Consider the following 19904-nt stretch of genomic DNA (forward strand, 5'->3'; position numbering starts at 1 on the left):
ACAACAACACAGACGGGCGAACGTCGCGGTGGAGATGGCGTTCCTGAGGTTGCTTTGGTTGTGCCGAGTCGCGCAAAGGTAAAGTAGCGCGTTAGGGGAGTTGCGCTAAGCCCGATTGGGGGAGCTGCTCACTAGCCCAACTGGGATTCTCCAGAATTTCTGAACAGAGCCCCGTGAGTGCGGAACAACATCGAGGTCCTATAGTCGCGCCCACCTCGCTTGTCAGGCTGTTCTGGAGGATCTATATTCTCCGTTCTACTCTTCTCCGTTTTATTTTTCTTACAGTTTGAAATCAACTCACCGCCAGGTGGCAGACCGTCAAGATGGCGATGCGTACGTCTCCGATGCCCCTCATCTCCCATGTACTAACTTTCTGTCTTTCTAGAGCTTGATCTCTCTCAAGGTTCGAATATATGACCCAGTTTGAGCCGCCAAGGTTTCGCCGCTAACTCCGCAATAGCTTCTGTGATGAAGGATGAGCAGGGCCGACCATTCATTATCGTTCGAGAGTACGCCGCGGACATCAGACCCTTATTACCCCCCGGAACAGCTCAACTGATATACATCCTCGAATAGCCAGGGAAAGAAGAAGAGACAACATGGCACGGACGCCGTCAAATCGCACATCGTGGCAGCCAAGACCGTTGCCAGCATTGTGAAGACCTCTCTGGTACGGATTGTCACCGCCGATCAAGATCAACTTCTAAGGCAATATCTAGGGTCCTCGCGGTCTCGATAAGATTCTGATCTCTCCCGACGGAGACATTACCGTTACAAATGATGGTGCTACCATTCTTGGGCAGGTTAGTTCATCCAGACCCATGCCGCTTTCGAGTTCTAATACGCCGTGCCTCAGATGGAAATTACGAACAATGTTGCCAAACTTCTCGTCGAGCTCTCTAAGTCCCAGGATGAAGAAATTGGTGATGGAACAACCGGTGTTGTCGTCCTGGCCGCGGCCATGCTGGAACAGGCGTCCGACCTCATCGACAAGGGCATCCACCCTATCCGAATTGCGGACGGTTACGACGCCGCCTGCGAAATCGCCGTGGCACAACTCGACAAGATTAGCGACGAGATCAGTTTCACAAAAGACAACACCGAGAACCTGCTCAAGGTTGCAAAGACGAGTTTAGGTAGCAAGATGTACGAGCGTTTGGGGCTTCCCAGTCAAGAAAGATACTGACCTTCGGTAGCGTTTCCAAGTCGCACGACCAATTCGCCCAAATCGCCGTTGATGCTGTGCTCTCCGTTGCCGATCTCGAGCGAAAGGATGTGGACTTCGAATTGATCAAGGTGGACGGAAAGGTTGGCGGAGCGCTCGAAGACTCACTCCTTGTCAAGGGTGTCATCGTGGACAAGGACTTCTCTCACCCGCAGATGCCGGATGAGGTCACAGATGCTAAGCTGGCCATTCTGACGTGCCCATTCGAACCTCCCAAGCCCAAGACCAAGCACAAGCTCGACATCACATCGGTGGAGGAGTTCAAGCGTCTGCAAGAGTACGAGAAGGAGAAGTTCACAGAGATGATCCAGCATCTGAAAGACTCTGGGGCCAACCTAGTTATCTGCCAGTGGGGTTTCGATGACGAGGCGAACCATCTTCTTCTGCAGAACAAGCTACCTGCCGTTCGATGGGTGGGTGGGCCTGAGATCGAGTTGATTGCTATCGCGACGAACGGTCGCATCGTCCCTCGCTTTGAAGACCTCAGCGCAGACAAGCTTGGAACAGCCGGACGCGTGCGCGAAATGACCTTTGGTACCACGCGAGAGAAGATGCTTGTTATCGAAGAGTGCGCCAACAGCCGTGCTGTGACAGTATTCGTGCGAGGAAGCAACAAGATGGTAAGACTACGGCTTGGGTACTATATTAGGCCTTACTAATTTCGCTGTTAGATTATCGATGAGGCCAAGCGATCACTGCACGATGCGATTTGCGTAGTCCGCAACCTGGTCAGGGACAACCGCGTTGTGTATGGTGGAGGTGCGGCCGAAATTGCCTGCTCTATTGCTGTTGAGGATGCTGCTGTCAAGGTTTGTGGCCTCACTCTTTTACACTATCATTAACTCACAGTGCCTTCCAGAGCCCCGGTATCGAGCAGTATGCCATGCGTGCGTTCGCCGATGCACTTGATGCAGTACCTCTGGCTCTTTCTGAGAATTCGGGTTTGAGCCCGATTGAGACTCTCGCGGCTATCAAGTCGCGCCAGGTCAAGGAGAACAACTCCCGGTTGGGTGTCGATTGCATGCTCACTGGAAACAATGGTATTTCCTTTTGCCTAAGAGGACGGAGTTGATATTAACAAGGCTACAGATATGCGAGAACACTTTGTCATCGACCCGCTCATCGGAAAGCGACAGCAGTTGTTGCTGGCTACTCAGCTCTGCCGTATGGTTCTGAAGGCAAGTCGACATCCAAACTCCAATATAGACCCGGGCAAAGCTGACTTGCAACAGATCAACAATGTCATCATTTCCGGCGACGACCAGCAGGAGTTCTAGACTGCTTGTATATGATGAAATCATCTCAATGACCTAAAATGCTACATACTTCGGTATACTAATCAAACATCTAGATCATGCTATGACAAAAGGCGCAGGTACATAGATCAGTTGATGAATGAACAATTGAACAGCCACTGGTGCCTCTACGTGTCGAATTGCACATGTCTCTAGGAATTCCTTCCAGTCTCGAGCGACTGTCATGCTTTCGCGCCTTTCGGTTGCTCCGCGTCTCTTCTCAGGTCAAGATGATGCGCTGTCGTCGCAGTGAAGGCCAAGGTATCCTCCACGAGATTGGATATCAATGTCCGGTCATACGACATGCTCCCGAGGTGCGACTTCCACACGTCATTGTCTACAGTTGATCGGCAGAATGGAAGAGGATGATTCCGGAACATCACTGCCTTCTGATGTCAAATGATACCGTAAGGATTCTAGCTGTCGTAGCAGCCAGGCAGTTCCGCAACCGAGGCACCACGGCCGGGCGGATTTCTCAGGTACGGCAAGTTAGGTTAAGCTAGTAGCAGCGCATCCAGAGAACGCCTGAATCCGGGGAATAAACGTAGCAACTCAACCTGAAACCGTAAAGTACGAACGATGGAGCGCATCGGAAGGAAAAGGGGCATCGGGAAGTCTGGACGAACTCTCTTCTCACAGTTCCGGCGAACCTGTTCTAGGGGCGCTAGACGCGCACTTTCTCATTTCCGCTCATCGAGGCCTCAACGGAGGATCCTCCGCACGAGCGGAAGATTTATGTCCGGCTTGTAAGAGAGTGAGAGCGCAAAGGAGTGTGACGGGGCGGGCCGTACTGACGACTGAGGTGAGCTCAGAAGACGATTCCTTCGTTTATTCCTGATCCTGATCCTGGGAGGCCTGAATCAGGGGATCGCAGTAACTTCCTTCCGTCGGATCACTGAAGCTGATTCTCCCCATGGGAAGCACAGAGTCAAAGGCCCGGCGTCCCGGCTCGTGGGCGGGCGTGGGCGTGGGCGTGGCTTCGACTGTGACAGAGAGCAAGTATATCGACAGCACGTGCATCCAGCGCCAAAGTGGCGGAATCAACCTGATCATCTGTCCAGATCCCAGTGCCAACTCACCACCCGCCCCGATACCTAGCAGAACCTAGCAGAACCTAGCAGGAATGAATGGCCGACAGCTCACCGTCCGTCCATGTCCATCGCAATAATCAGTCCAGCTATCCTGCCTGTCTGACTCTGGCGCTCCTGTTCAGATGACCGGCTGATATGCATTCACCCCCAGCCATGTGGGACAGCCGTCAATAATAATAGAACGAGCAACATCGTTCTAGGCTTCTAGCCTCTGGCACCCCGGCTCCTGTGGCTTCCGCTGATATCACTCTGCAGCCCCTGTCATTTCCAGCCTGAGTCTTGCCAGGGGTTCCCTCCCCTGTCTCTCATCGTCAAGTCATCATGTAACGTCAGTCTCGCTCACATGGTCCGATGGTGTTTGACGTGGCTCGAATCTGTTCGTAGGCGCTTCCGTCCCGCGGAGGCTGCTGTTTCTCGTGACTGCAGCCTCATCTCTATGGCACCTGTTTGCACCGTTCGTGCTGACTCAATCTATCTATACCGCTACTTTACTCCGTTCTTGGTCATCGGGTGCCGGTTTGTCTGGCGATTGCTTTGCCCTGCGCGTGAAATGTTCCAGCTCCTGAGCTAGACCTGCGTTTCTAGTCGTTTTCTAGCTGGTAAGTTCGATCTGTCTTGTCTGCAAAAGTACGGTCTGGATAGATGCGTCCTATACTTCCGTCCTACTCCTGACTCTCCTGAGACTGAACGTGCCACAAGATTTCCCCAGATGAACTGACACATAGTATGGGGTACTCCATATCCTTTGTGGGTACAGGGTACTCCTCCCTAACAGCTCAAAGCTCCCAGTCCAGGCCTTCTACATCTGAATCAATGGTAAATTACCCAAAGACAACTTATCCAAGTCCTCGGGAAAATACCTCTCCCTTCTCGGCTCATTCTTCAGCCCACCAGCCTCTATAACCCCATTCGCTTCTCTCAACCTTCGCCCAACTTATTTTCCTGCTCCCCGACCCAATAACACAGCAAAAGCAATCAGGACACAAAAGCAAGAGCAATCCATACGGAGCGCAAATGTAGGCATCCAGCCGTCACCGTCACACTGCACACCGCGTCCCCAAATCCTCAGTTGTATCGATACGATTTCATTCACTCATCACTTACTCCGTACTGTGGCTGATTCCTCCGTGTACAGTGCCCTGTACACTTCCCAACAAGGAAAGCAAGCAGTCATGGGACGTAGCCGATCGCGGTGCCTGATTTGCTTACGCCCGTCAGATCTACAAATCCTTTCGTGCGATCGAGGAATTTGTTTCAGGTAACCGCGGAACTGGGTTTATTGCAGCGGTGAGTGGTGTTTGCTTTTTACGGGGGTCTGGTGGCCTGGCCCGGGCTGGTTCTTTGGGACTGAGGCTGTTCGCTTGCTGGAGCCTGGAGGCTAGCGGACTCGCTACGGTGATACATCTTGCTACCCATCATTGTGGTGGACTAGCTGAGTGTACTCCTAAGGAGTATTCTTTTCAACAATCCTCAGAATGTGTGACTGAGGCCTCACTTCAGCCTTGGACTAGCTGCCAGCCAGCGCTTCCCATCGCAAACCAAGAATGGGGATCCTGGAGTAGACGCCCTCATCGGTGATACCCAGGCAGCCTTATAGGCCTCAACATTGGCGTCCAAACGCGAGTCTCACGTCGAGTCGCTTGCCGACTCACCACCTGACGAACGAGTGTCCTAGTTCCGCCTATCACCTCTTGCCTGATTTATGGGAGAATACCTCGTAGTCGTACTGAACCATACCTAGACCTTCTCCAAGGCGATGCCGACCATGGATTATTAATGGTCATGCTCGATCCCTCGTATCTGCAATGTCTCGCTGATGAGGCTTACGGAAGGTTTAGACATACATACATACGGAGTAGTCCACAAGAACTCCGTAAGAAAAGAATAAAGCGGGCGCCCCGAGATAAACGCCTTAAATACATTGGACTGGAGCCGAGCTAAGGTCAAGGGTGGATGAGGAGGCGCTGTCGGCTTCCCCCATGCAGCAGCCCGCGAAGCACAAGTAAGCATGGACCCTTGTCATTTCTGCAAGAGCCGTAACGAACGAGTATACGAGTATACGTATGCCCTGGCAGCCGACTCAGGCTTGGATAAGTTGTGAGATACATAAGGTAGAGGAGGGTTTGCAGCAAACATCCACAGGGTTTAAAGTACGGGGCGTGCTCTAGGCATGCACACCCGTTGACGAGCATCCCCGCGCCGGAAGGGGACTGTCCGGGTTTCCTTGATTGGGTTGGGGACATGCAGAAAAGGTACCGCAGGGGCTCTGAAGTATCTTGATCGAGGATAGTCTGCGTAGTACTCTGTAGTATAGCCTGGGGTATGGAATTAAGTTGCTTCGAGTGTTTTCTAGCCGGAATCAACGTCAGCCTTTCTGTAGACTTTTGTATGAGCATTGAAACGGTCTGGAGAATCAAGCTTTGGTTATCTGATGGTATTTATCTGATGACAGGTTGGCGACTTTGTAGAAACAAACCTAAGATAGGACCCGGATACGCAAGCGCTGTGCAGTGTGTAGTTTGATATATGTTGACGTCGCACAAGGATGAATAAACACGCAACACACCGATCGAAGCTTTCTCCCGGCTCCCTGTGGAATGTAGATAGATACCTTTGTGCTTTCTCAGTTACTTTGTATTTCTCCAGCATTGCTTACCCGGAAAGGCACTGCTTTGAGTTCCGGTACGGATTCGACGGAGCACTTTGATCAAATGAATGAGATACTCCGATGTTCCTTTTTTGGGACTATTCGCGGGCCCCAAGGCGTCAAGGCGGAAGAAGAAAGCTTAGCCTATCTCCTCGGTGGCTCGGCTTTCTATGAGGTGATTACGGACGCCGAAAATGCTCCAATCTAGGAATCGGTGTTTGGTCGAATCAACATGCAAGAAAAGCATGCTTATCGATCCTCAGTCAGTTGGTATGCAAGTCAAGGACGAAGTAAGGCGGGAAGGCCATATGCGGTGCTTTTTGCAAATCGATACACCGGGGATGGAGACTCGATGTATAGACGTCGCGCAGAGGGTAGGACGAGGAAAAAAGCTTTCTCCAAGAAAAGAGCTCAGGCTTTGCAAAAGTGTCCGGTGTCCGTGACCGTCCCTGGCGAGAATAGGTTCTCCAGACTGCAAGAAAGAAGCAAATCCCTGGATCCGGACCCATCCATACTCGATTCGATTCGTCGCGTAACCCTTGCATGAGAATCACCGGGACCTGGGGCCCCCTTCCGCGGGGAGGACGGAGGACAAGGCACAAGCTCTGCTGCAACGCAGATCATCGAACTAGGTAGTTCAATCCCTGTCTAGGCTTGAGGTTGATGCTTGATCCGGAGCGGGCAAAGATCGGATTTCCAATCGGTCTATTTGCTATCCTGATACCCGTTGGATGACACCTGCCAGTCCGGTTCTGGGGTTGGCCTCGTCCTCATCGCAAACGTGACCTGCGATAGCACTTTATTCGCTTTGGGCATCACCATGTTTTCCGGCTACTGACTAAGAACGGTTACGTGACGAAAGTCCTCGAGTTACCTGCCGGGACTTGCGGAATGTGACGGTGCTGGGCCTGATCAGCCCGGGAGGTAACTGTGCGAGAACTGCTGTGATAGTATGCGTAGTCCCAGCTTGGAACTTGAAAGAAGCTCTGGTTTTCAAGTTTGTTGGAAGGGATTCTAGATTCTGAACGGCGGACGCAGAAGTCTGGCCCTGCATCCCTTTGTTCAACGGCGACGATCCTCGATATTGATATCCGTGCGCAAATCATCAGCAAAACTATGCAGTAAGCTATGCATGAAAGAATCCAGAAGGAGGCTTCCAGACTGCCAGCAAAAGATCTCGAGGCGACTCTAGGCAGCAACAGTAAAGTATAAGGGGATGGCTTGATCCTGCTCCCTACATACGTACCGGCTTCTTTCAAGACGAGGCGATTATACTTCAGTAACATAAAGGATCCTCAACAGGGCGTCAGCCACATAACTCAGATCTCAGAGCTGATTCCTGGGAACAATAATTGCTGGCAAGGATGACCTCGGGAGAGCATGGACAACACAGACAATACCAGTCGGTTGGCTAGATGGTAGATGCTGTGCCATAACACAGCATCACTAGTCGGGATGTCGAAGAGTTGATTTCCATCTCTACACATGTCCTGAAGCAGGGAAACCGCCATTCAGCCATCCAGAGTCTCAAAGCAGACCGGTCAGCGTACGGCGTACACGCAATAATAATGCAAGCCCCTTACCCCATGCTCGAGGCATGTTTGATGAGGTTGCAAACACAGATCTTAGTCGGACCATCATTGCCATGCAAAAGTCGGCAAGGCGAGAGAGCCTGGAACTGACTCGTGGTGGCACTGCGGCGGATCGCCAGCTCGTCATGTGACGGCACGGGGCTGACCTTGTGACCTGCTAGTCTTTGCCACCCGGAGGCCAGGAGTCCACTGTCACTCTTCCCCCACGTTCCCATCCCCAACTCCCCCCAAATCTCCAACTCCCCACGGCACTATTCTAGATGGATCTGCCGATTCTCTCTCCTTCGGCGCTGCCGCTTCACCATTTCGGCGCCACCTTCAAATCCAGTATGGCTTCAACCAGGGATGACAGCTGCCGCCGTTGCGCCTCGGCAACTGTCCGCTCCTGCGGCCATCGAGCGGCGAGCTTTGTGAGCTGAGGACGCCTCGTTCCTGGTCATGGACTTTCACCCCTGGATGCCATGCCACGTTCCGGTTGAAACCTCGGACCAAAAATCACGATCAGGAACTGGACTTTGTACTATACCGGTACTCTGCGTCGGCCCTTTCGGCTGACCCTGAGTGACCTTCGTGGGCAGGCTGTCAGCTCGGTGATCCCGCAGGCCGCAGCCAGAGGCGCATCCAACACTGAGCTCGCTGATCAGAAGATGACAGTCTGAAACTGATCCCCCTCGGGGTATTTCTCGGCCGCCAAAAGCCCCCGGAGGAAGAAAAGCGCCACTATGCTTTAGCCAGTATGGAGTACCGTCATCAGCTTGCATCCAGCGCCTCCGAACAGCCTTTGTACTCCGTAGGATGCTCTGTAGTGCTGTAAGCTGTGGGCTTGTAGGCTGGACTGTAGGCTGCTGTAGCCTGTGGCCTGTAGCCTCCTGGGTGTCCCTGCAGGGCACACGATCCCTTGATTCTATTCAGAGGAATAGCATGCAGCTACGTGGCTGGCCCAGTGGAACAGGCGTCTGCATGGAGGTGGCAGCTGAGCATTCTGTCACTGACAGTCGCCGGCGCCCCAAATTCTGTGGGTAATTTGATAGCTATACGCACGATAAGCTCGCGGCGCTGGCGCTGGCGGCTCGAGGCATTGCCTGCTGATTGATGCCATTATGTGCATGGTGTCGCGCATGAGCGAGTGACTACCGAAGTATATCGTAATGCCTTTTCTCGACTCGTTTCTTCCCGAGGTCTCTTTTAGGGAAATCCATTCTAGGGTCAAACTACAATGCAATTTCCCAGGCCAGCCACGGCCTCTACCTAATACTCCGGAGGGAAACAATCAAAAGTGAACCCCAATAAGACCGATCCTCGCCGGTGATAGTGAAGAGCCTTGCAGCCACATGCGGTGACCAGATGGCTCTTGCAAGGCTTAGATCCTTCGGTTCATTTGATGCCGAACCCGCCACGGTAGTATCCCGTTCAATTATTTCTCCTCCATTCAGATGTCCTCTCATTACATCGAACCCATCGGTAGCTTACATGGTGTACTCCGTAGTCCGTACTGGACTAGTAAGGCTTCCCCAGACAATGGAAAGTAAGCCGGACACCGTCCGGGCACCACTAGATAGCTCATCATGTGCCGTGAATCTGAATCTGGCCCCGAACAACGAACCTCGATGGAAAATATCGCCAATCATCTGACGGTTTCCGATTGGCATCTCTGTGAGACTGGGGTTACATGGGGAGCTGACAGCAACAACGAAAAGTCTAAAGCCTAAAGCCACGAGTTTCATATCGATTCAGAGCCTAAAGTGCAACCGCCGAACTAGATACTCTGAACCCCAGGGGCCCAACTCTCGTTGTTTTTCTCGATGGGGGCGAGGCGACACTGCCTCGTCCCGTGATAGAGGCTCATCTCCAATAGTCAAGATACAGAGACTGACTGACACGTACATTGTCACTCGATATGGCCATCGGGCGGTGCGATGGTTGATTACTGGTGACAGCTGGCATCGACCGCCTTGTGATCTAGGTTGTTGTGATACTCTCCCGGCCTGTCGGAGCGGAGCCCCTTGGGTTCAGCGAGAGGGAGCGTCCACAGTTCTTCAGTCCCTGCTGCCCGGCCACGCAGGTAAGCTTGGGCTACGAACGGAATGGGCGATACGATTGAGGATGCTATTCCAAATGTTGGTATCAACGCCACCATTCCTCACTGCCCTGTCCGCATGATGAATGAATAGAGGTGTACACACGGAGTACACAGAGCAGTTACGGATACAACCAATGGATGTTTTGCTGATACTGTACGCATTGCAGTGGTAGCAAGGCATGCACACCCTGAGTAAAGTCCGGTAGCATATTTTCATTTACTTATAGTGGTCGATCGCTCGATCGGAAGCGCAGGTCTCTTCCCCGCTATGCGATACTCCTTGAGGTCCCATTCCACCGGTTAGGGGCAGCGCGCTGTAGGGAAGATCGCTGTTCATGCGGAATGGATCAGGCATGGACTTTGACACGTCGATATCAGTGTAGTACCCCGGACACTCCTAATATTGAGTCCTAGAGAGTATCCGGAATGGCAGAGTCGATTGGTCAACTGAGCAGTGAGCAAGTGACGAGTTGAGCAAGGCGAAAAAGAAACCACACGCCGGACAAAGCAGATTCAAATCGAGCCGATCCGATGCCAAAGCTCAGACGGACGCAGAGTCAGAGTATGGCCTGCATAATCGAGTCATATCCGTGGCGAAAGGAGATAGATTGATCGCATCGCTTGATCTCTACCCCGTATACCCCGTAGTCAGCAGGACATGGGAAGTCTGGCCGCCTGAAGCTTGAAGGCCAGTCAGTCAAGTCAGTCACGGCATTGGACGAAAGTGAAGCTCTCCAACAGATCCATCTGGAGAAGCCGGACGGATACTGAGCTCGATCGAATTGGAGAAGCAAATATCCCTCACATTGCACGAGAGAGGAGTAGCCTAGACAGCGGCTCTGGGCTAGAGCCTACAGTAGGCTAAACAGTGATATGAATATCAAGGACTGGACGCCAATCATTGAGGGTCCATTTTTTCTGGCAGTCAAGTGACCGATTATCACTATCCATAATTGATGCAGCACAACTGGGGGCCGTTAGTCAGCCGGTCACAGGGCACGCCGAGTTTGTCTAGACTCTACTATACGCCAGTCTCTCTCAATGCCGGCAGGAACGAACTACTCTGGCAGCACCCGGAGTAGAGTAGGTCCTGAGAATATTATGCCTCAGTGTCATCGATCAGAAGCTTGTCTTGATTGTATCATAGAGTTCAGAGACTCCATATAAAACCGGGCATAGAATAAATTCACTGTTCACCGAGACTCCAACTTCCGTACTTTTTTCTTGAGTGGACCCGTGTAAGTTACGGACGTAAGAACCGTGTATAACATACAGACTGACCCACTGGGGATACCCCGGCAGTAACACAGTACGTACCAGCAAGACCAGAAAAAAGAAAAATCCCAAAAATCCAAAATAATCGATTAAAATAAAATCCCAAATCAAGCTTAACACGGGCACACTGGCGCGGCTATATGGGATTTCCAGTACTGACCTTACCGCCCATCCCTTGACCTTTGAACCTCTCCCTCGGTACCGTTTCGGACTTTTTCCTGAGCTGTGGTGGCCACCCCCGTCTCCTTTCCTCCCCTTGTACTTACTGTAACAGACTTACATACGGGCCTTCCCCCCATATCCATCAATTCTCCACCGACCGGTCCATCGACCAAGGTCTATTATCTTCTTCCTTTTTTCCTCCTTCGCCGGATCCACCACGCCTCGCTATTACTACTCATCTTCTCCCCCATATTCCTTTCGACTTCCTTTTCTCCCTCCCGGCGAATTCGCGTCCTTACCACCACCCCTCACCACCCGTACGTCCCAAACCGGCCATACCACCCCGACCATACCACCCCGACCACTCCGCAAACAGCACCCTCGCCCATTCACTGCACCGCTCCTAGCTCTCGGGTCGCTTTCCGCCGTTCTCAGACGTGTTGTGGGAAGAGTTTAATTGCACGACCGTCAGATCAACCTCTACGAATTCCGACATTCGTTTGACTCTTGTTGCGCTGCTTTCTACGCAGCTAAGGTGCCACTTGCAGCTCGATTGGAACTGCTGCAACCCATTGGTAGTGTGAACATCACTGGATTCTCGATCTGAACAATCGACCGAATTACAAACTCGAGAACATTTCGTCTGCACCGCTATCGCGCCGTACGACCACGCTCGGGGGAGACGGCGACCCCGTACCTGATTACTTTACGCACAACCCACTTAGAAGGATTATTCGCAGAAATTGCAACCGTGGCGACGACAAGATGCCTTCACGACTATCAACTCCCGTTCTTACGGTAGACACCGCGAAGATTCACAAGGTGGACACCGCAAACACACAGAGCCTCCACGGGATGTGGATGGGTAAGTTTTTTCGCATTGATGAGGTTAAACATGCTGACTTGCGCAGTATTCTCGAAATGCGCAGATTTCATGGAGGAAGGACGCCGACTAGAGAACCTGAGCTGGAGACTTTGGACTCGCGAGACGTTTTGTGTTGAACCTGAGAGTTCAAGTGATACCTCGGTTCTGCCTTTGCTCCGTTCGGAGGCCGCCGATTTGCCGGAATTGTCGGCCAGCGTGGAATCAGCTGCTTCAGACCAGGCGGAACGGATAGAAAAGCACATCAAGCGACCCAGAGACTTGGACTACAAGCCTGCTGTAGTTCGCGAGGACTCATTCAACCTTGGCCGGGCTAAGGAGAAGCATCTCACGTCATTGGACCTGGAGCGTATGGTGTTGAACATCAAGGAGAAGAAAAGCTTGGAACCAATCTCCCCGGTGGCAACTTTGGCTCAGCCCATTGTCGACATCACGCCTCAAACCTCTACACCGACTCCGACCCCTCCCTCGAACAAAACCCTCAAGCGACCATCGTTCCCTCTTGACGAGCGACATAAGCATTCGACAGAGTCCTGCTCAACCACTGCCCCCGACGGCAATGACAGTGACGCTGCTAATATGAACATCACTGGCTCAGACACTAGTGTTTCATCTTCGGGTATCCTTCCGTCGAAGCCTCAATTGATCAAGTCTCCCAGCATCGTCCGCGGTTTCTCCCCTTCCCAGATCTCCTCTTCATACCGGTCCCAGGCGCGACTTTCGAGCGATTCGCCTGCAAAGACCCAAGTTCCAGCCAAGCTTTCTCCATTGAAGAAAAAGGGCACCATGTTTACGTTGGGTGGCTCTTCTGGAGATGATGACGAGAGTTCGTTTGAGGATCGCATGATGCACGCTCCCCAACGTAGCTCCCTCTCGGATCAACTCGAAAAGCGGCCAGGCAGCAATCTGAACCCTAAGAAGACAACGTTCAAGGAGCAGGTGGGAAACCTCAAATCGATGAAAAATCGCCGGGAAAATAACGATGAGGACGCCATTGAGACTGATGACGATATCTCTGAGAGTGCTATCGAAGACGACGAGGATTCGGATTGGGAAGATTCTATCACTGAGAGTGGTCGCTCTAGCGTTGACGAGAGGGATATGTTCCAGCGGGTGGATTCGCGACCGAATTTGGTCTCGCGCCGCTCGCTTCTGACTATGATGATGCACCAACCCCTCAGAATGGGAGATGCCTCGCGGTCTACTCCGGCTCTGCAGCGTTCGCGCCTTACTTCACCCAACGGTCCTTCGATCCCCGCCTCGCCGCCGGATGACGACGAGGAGAACCTGACGATGAAGGGCCCTGGTGTCCCTCGGTCCAGGCCGATCATCATGAAACCCACTCCTCAGTCTGTCGCGCACTCCCCACGAACGACGCGCCGGAACATGTTGGCTACGGAGCTGACAGAATCCCTTCGCCGCCACCTCCTGTGGGAGCGACAGCAAAAGAGCGCGACCGCCAATGCATTCAAGCGGAGGCATACGACTCAGGACCTGAAAAACCTGAAAGAGTACCCTGCGCCGCAAAGCCAGCAGAACGCGGTGGCGTCCTCTAATGGAGTTGATAAAGACGCCGCAAAGACGGGATCTTTCAACCATTACACTGATTTTGGGCCTTGGGAATACCACGCGAAAGGGTGGTAGTCTGATCATGTCCAACACATGCCTTCTCTTCTTCACCCCTTTTGATTATGATACCCGATTTTGACAAATCTCTCACCTGTTTACTTTTGCAGACTTGCTGCTGCTTATCATCCTTGTGACACGTACCAATCACGACAGCATTGCATTTTTGGGCGCACCTAGGGATTATATGGCTGTTATTTTCGGGTCGCTTATTCTCGATTTTGCGTTGTTTCTCTTGCATGGTGGCAGTCTGTTTCCTCGCACTTGGGCTTCGGTCCGCTAGTATTGAATAATCTTCATGTACAGATGATTCGATTCGACATGATACTGATACAGGGGTACACGGTTGATATGGTCACATGGGATTTCCTTCTTTTATTCTGATAAAAGGGTTTGGGGGCTATGGTCATCATCTTAGCGTGGATACTGCTACCTCTGGACTGTGTCTTTGTTCGGTGTAAAAAGATACCACATTTGTTTTCTTGTCTCAATATGCATGGCCGGTGCATGTCATGTACGCTAATGAACTCTGGAAAGACTTCTCAAAAGCCACTTGGATAATTGCCTGCATTGCTATAGTAGTCTTGTTTTATAAGCCCTCGCATCGATCCCGGCCGGACTCTCGGCCTGGACAGCGATCTGATGCATGGACACGTAAGAGCGCCAATGCGCAGAGGCGTTTTTGATAGAACCAGGCGATGAGATCTAGAACTGTTGCACAGATCCCTATATTCTCTCACATGCACTTGATGTCCAATTTGACTGCCTTCAATATGTTCTTTGTTCGCTTCTCACATGCCTTGCTTGAGTCTACACAAACAAACATATATGTCATCCAGACAAAAGCACCCAGGGAACGAACTCAACTCCCGTGGAGCCAAGGAGAAACCCGCAAGAGAGCCAAACACAAACACACCCTCCGACCGTTTAAGGCTGACGACAGTAGTGGCCCTCTGACTTGCTGATGGATCTCGAGTCTATCTGGTGTCTCGGATGGCAGTTGCTCGCATTGTGTCTCGCAGTTTAGGCTGCACGCCGTGAAAAGCATCCGAGCATGCCACGCTGGCTCCAGCGCACATGAGGTGCGTGACTTGGGTGACTTCGTTATGAGCATGGAGAATTACCCGCCTACTGGGACAGGGACGGTAACTCCGAGTGAGTTGGCGGTGTTCATGGTTAAGTCATTGATCTACTCCGTAATGATCTGAACTGATCTCATCGGGATGGGGTGGTGATCAATGATGTCTACTGGACTTTCTATATAGTAATGGAAATGGAATTACTGTAGGCATTAGTAGCACATACCGCGTTCAAGCGTCATGGATGACATCCTCACAGTGACTGACAGCTCATCCGAGCGCGGGGCATCACGATCCCTTGGCGTCATAATCCGGGGTTAGCCTTTCAAGCTTCGATGCTGGGGCTTGGAAGTTTCTTTCAAGGTTTAGGTAAACATGGCGTTTCAACTTCCAGTCCGCGAACGCCTTTGTACGACCTCTCTACATCCACGGGCAAGAACAGAATGCCCTACCTTCCTTCCGTCGCGCTGGATACTGAGCATGATCACGAGGGCCCTGAACCTGTTCTGCTAGCACCGATGACGTAGGGGCCCCAGGCAAAACTCTGTCCAACTCTATCAAACTCTACTACTTTAAATGAACGGAAATCGAATGTTCCAAGCAAGCCACTCTACCAGTCTCTATTATTGTTCTATATTCGATACAAAAGTCTCCTAAATCCAACACGACTCGAACCGAATCAGATCGCGAAAAATCCCCCGGCGTCCAACCAATCCCACGCCGTAGAAAATTACATCACATCACGGGACTGCAGAATCTCCTCATTTTCTGCAGACTGCTCCAAGTTTTCACCTGACAGTTCCTAGATCCTCCGATGGACTTGCTCTGGACCTTCCAAGTCCCTCTCTCCGGCGACCCCAAATCGGGAAACTTTCCTCGCAGGGCGGCCGCACGCGGGGGTGAAAAACTAGGTACAGCCTAGGGCAGGATTCCGACTCTGCCCGAGACAACCGGTGTTGGAAAACGGGCGACGGTCTAGAAAGTAGAAACCAGATTTTGAGCCCCGCATGTGTGGCTGGTGAGGGCCTGGAAATAGGGTGGCCAATGGTTGCTTGAGGAAACTAGTCAGTTGTGGGGATGTTTCTTCCAGAAGCCTGCTAACGCCGCAGCGCTGCGCACTACTCTGAGACGGGCTGGATGTAACGGCGGGTCTTGGGGCTGAGGCGGTGCCAATGAGGGGGATGCTTTATAGAGAGATTGTTTGTGATAGGATCACGAGGGGGAAAAGTGTGGGGTCGGGAATACAGATTATGGGGCCGGACTGCCTGTTATACAGTGACAGTGTATGGCCGTGACGGAGGGTGTCAAGTCTGGTTGATGACCGACTCGTAACGCGATTACTGAGAGAGGCTTGAACATTGCTTAAAGACTGGTATGTACTGTGGAATACAGCAGGTTAAGCTGGTAAACGGGACACGAGAATCAGCAGCGCGGCTCTGCAGGTTGTCCTACCTACGAGTTCGGGTCAAGGGAGCTTTGGAAAGCTTGAAGCTGCGTGATGCTGATGTACCTGCGTCGTCAGTGGTTGGCCAAGGTCGGATCCTGTGCTTCTGGAATCCTACCCAACGCGTTACTTTTTGCATATGAAGCTAACTTTAGTCTCGTATATAAGTGCTTAGTGGAGGTTGGTCGTTTCAAGCTGACGGGATTGTGACTCGATTGTTCTCGGCATGCCGAACTGGAGTCCTGTCAATGGGCTCCATCTTGGACTAGACTGCTCCGGACTGACTCTTCGCCATCGGCTTCCAGGTTTGCCTTGCTAGCACTCTGATATGTCTACCTAACACTGATCATCGGTAGAGGTTACATTTTAAAATCAATTCTCGTCTTAACCGGCCCGGTCACAATTCTTGGCCACCTGAAACTCGAACATCCGAAGTGCTGCCGGAAGGAAGCCGAGTTTGCTTACTTTGCACTGCAGTGCGTAACCGGGTATGGCCGACTTACGAACCTCAAGAGTGGGGTATCATGAAAAATACAGCACAGATCATGAAGTCTTTCCTGTTGTTGACCCCGCTAAGCGTTCCGGGAGACTGGTAGAGTCTAAGACGAGAAAGACGGTGAGGTTGAAAATCTTCACGATCCAGCGTTGATGCCCAATTGATCCGCAGTCGATCATGATAGATTTTTTCTGTCAAGTTGTCAACAACACCTCACGGAGCCACGAGAATCTAAGTTTTCTCGTGTGCCCCATAATTTGGCCCTGGAGCGACGAGTCGGGGCTGCTTATTCTGGCAGGTATTTCGCGCATAAGCCCACTGTATAGTGCTGCATGCATACGGCATGTCAACATTTACTACGGAGTATATGCATCATTTTGGCTTCGAGGTCCGGAAACTCACACCATAGTTAAATTGCCGGCACAGTTTCGCCTCAAAAGTGTGCGGTTGTTGAAGAATTGGCCACCAGCTCGTCAAATTCCGGGGAAGCGAGGATCCTCCACAATAATGCTCATCACTCCCAAAACAGCCGAAATACACGGCGGCACGGCCACCAACGGAGTGCTTTCGTCCGGAAACTTGGGTACGGCGCTAGTCAATGTATGTGAATCCGAGAAGGGAATGATCGAACGATAAAGGAAACGGTGAGGCCGCTACTGCAATTGCAGTATATTGCACTCTCCATAAGAGGCAACGGCAGAGCTTCTTCAGCTGGGTGTCTAGGCACACCGTGGTGATGAGCTGGAAGCGGGGTTGAGGGGATTCGGAGAATTCGACCATGGGCCAAGAGTGCAACGAGAAAGTATGCATTTTCGGTCTTCTGATTGGCTAGATTGTAAGTCTTTTGACTTTGAACAAAGCAGCATATTCGAGGTTAAATATGCTTGATACAATTACTCCCTCAAGGGCTATAGCAAGCATTAATGAGACCTCTAGAGCTCGAGATCGTACCTGCTTCGTAGAGATGCTGCATCGTACCGTAGTCACGTGGGAGTCTGTCAGCTCGGCTCCCCACATCTGTTTCTCTCTCCAAGTGCGGAGAAGTTTGTCAAAAATCAATGCACCTCTGTTTGATGTCGGCTCTCCAAGCAGCTACCCCAACACTTCGACGACCATGCGACTGGTGCCGCCAGCGAAAGTCTCGCTGTGTTCGCGAACCCGGCCAGCAGAAATGTGCCCGCTGCATCCTGCACCGGCATGAGTGCACCTATGTGCAAGGCCCGGTTCCGCGTAGACGACTAGACCGGCAACAGTCGCCTACCAGGACGGAGGACTTTGGTCTGAAGTAAGAAACATCTTCGTGGAGGTAACCGGCAAAGCTGATTCTGTAGTGGCCTATCTCCAAGCCCTCCAGGCCAGGCTGTCGACGCCGCCAGTCCCTCTCGACTGACCGGCACCCTAGGCCTAGAGCCGCATCTGCACTCCACATACATTGGCCCTGCAAGCTATCATGAGCCCACGTTGCTTGACTTGAAATCGGTAAGCACTTCTGTGAACCAGGACATGGGCCACCCTCGACGCGTCAACCAGTCCTCGGCATTCATCACCTCCGCAGATAGTACTTCGGCTTCCGAGTCGCAGCGCATATCGGACCTCGACCAGATAGAGGCAAGCATTCAGCCGTTTGGGCCAGCCTTGGTGAAGGTCTACTTCCAAATTGTGCATCCCCTCTTCCCAATTTTGGACAAGGGTGTTTTCTTGGAAAAGTACGCCCGGTCGTATCGCGAATTCTCGCCTCCACTATTGGCTGCAGTCTATCTGGTCGCACTGGATTGGAGGCTATTTGACCGAGCGTTGACCAAAGCCACTCGCGTACCTGACACTGCTGTGCTCGAAGATTTGGCTATGCGAGCCATGAGCGATGATATGAAGAGGGCAAAACTCTCGACTTTGCAAGCCGGCTTGCTACTTTTGCAGAGAGTGCGATCTACTTCCAGCACCCTTCCCGCGCAGCTCTTGGCCTTGGGTCAATCATTGGGCGTTCATGTTGACTGCAGCGACTGGAGTGTGCCAGATTGGGAGAAAAGCTTGCGGCGACGGTTGGCCTGGGCTCTTTACACGCACGACAAATGGGGGGCTATTGTACATGGCCGTCCATCGTTGATTCCCACTCAGATTGATCACAGCGACGTTGGTGATTGGGATGTCGGCCCGTGCACCTTGGTGGACTTTCCTGAGGCCACCGACACCGGTGCCGAGGAAGTGGAAGGGATCGTGGACGCTGGGCTGGGTCGGGCTGCGTTCATACAATTAATAGAGCTGACCAAGATCTTCAGCGAAATAGTTGCAACCTTTTGCTCAGTGGGTGCTACGAAAAAGGGCGGACTGCTATCCCGCATTGGTACAACCGGTACAATGAGTCTTGCAAAGCCACTGGTAATGAAGCTGCGCGAATGGCACAGCAGCCTTCCAGATAATTTACAGCTGGGAACCACATACTCTCACAGACTCTCCACCAACGGCCCACTTCATCTTTCGCACATGGCTGCCGAATTGACTATTCATCGCGCGTTATTGCGCACTTTGTCAGCGGATACACCACCTGCGCTCCGCTCGACTATCCGCACAGCAGCCCGTGCTCGTCTCGCATCAGCAATGAAGTTGATCGAATCTCTTCAGCCTGAACATACACAATCTTTCTGGGGCTTTGCTGCTGCGTCTCAGGTGGCTATGATAGGGTCTTTCGCTGGCCTGTTATGGGCCACCAGTGCTGAAGCTGAAGAAGCAGTTGAATTCGTCAATCAACTTGAACGTCTTCGTTGGGCTTTGCAAATGCGGGCATCTGCCGCGCCGTTTATTCACGAAGCTTTGCGTATGCTTGATGACGAGGTTGGGGATTTGGGGGCTCTCAGGACGGCCACCTCTGTGGACTACATGTCCTGGGACTGAACTAATCTGCTGTTGAATTAATTCCACCAGGATCAGTTCGCTACTAATCACCAAGCATCCAAGAGCCGCTTGCTGATTCTCATCTACGGAGCTAGGGCTACTAGTCCTAAGACAGATCGG

The 19904-nt window shown here is 52.1% G+C and overlaps 3 protein-coding genes across 3 annotated transcripts; all 3 read left to right on the top strand.

Annotated features, from left to right (window-relative positions):
* Positions 1-323: 323 nt before the first annotated feature.
* Positions 324-2502, top strand: DSM5745_04722 (chaperonin-containing T-complex subunit CCT5; the record flags this gene model as incomplete). Its single annotated transcript, XM_026746738.1, has 10 exons — positions 324-333; positions 386-403; positions 461-509; positions 577-670; positions 720-803; positions 857-1146; positions 1197-1845; positions 1897-2034; positions 2085-2265; positions 2315-2502. 10 exons carry the CDS (start codon positions 324-326, stop codon positions 2500-2502), a joined length of 1701 nt encoding a protein of 566 aa, XP_026604218.1.
* Positions 2503-12132: 9630 nt separating this feature from the next.
* Positions 12133-13894, top strand: DSM5745_04723 (uncharacterized protein; the record flags this gene model as incomplete). Its single annotated transcript, XM_026746739.1, has 2 exons — positions 12133-12232; positions 12279-13894. The coding sequence occupies 2 exons, from the start codon at positions 12133-12135 to the stop codon at positions 13892-13894; spliced, it is 1716 nt and encodes a 571-aa protein (XP_026604219.1).
* Positions 13895-17953: 4059 nt separating this feature from the next.
* On the top strand, positions 17954-19784 carry DSM5745_04724 (Zn(II)2Cys6 transcription factor; the record flags this gene model as incomplete). The annotated part of the gene is made up of 2 exons (XM_026746740.1): positions 17954-18180; positions 18227-19784. 2 exons carry the CDS (start codon positions 17954-17956, stop codon positions 19782-19784), a joined length of 1785 nt encoding a protein of 594 aa, XP_026604220.1.
* Between the last annotated feature and the right edge of the window lie 120 nt (positions 19785-19904).

Source organism: Aspergillus mulundensis, assembly GCF_003369625.1.
Source record: "Aspergillus mulundensis strain DSM 5745 chromosome Unknown scaffold_4, whole genome shotgun sequence".
NCBI lineage: Eukaryota > Fungi > Ascomycota > Eurotiomycetes > Eurotiales > Aspergillaceae > Aspergillus > Aspergillus mulundensis.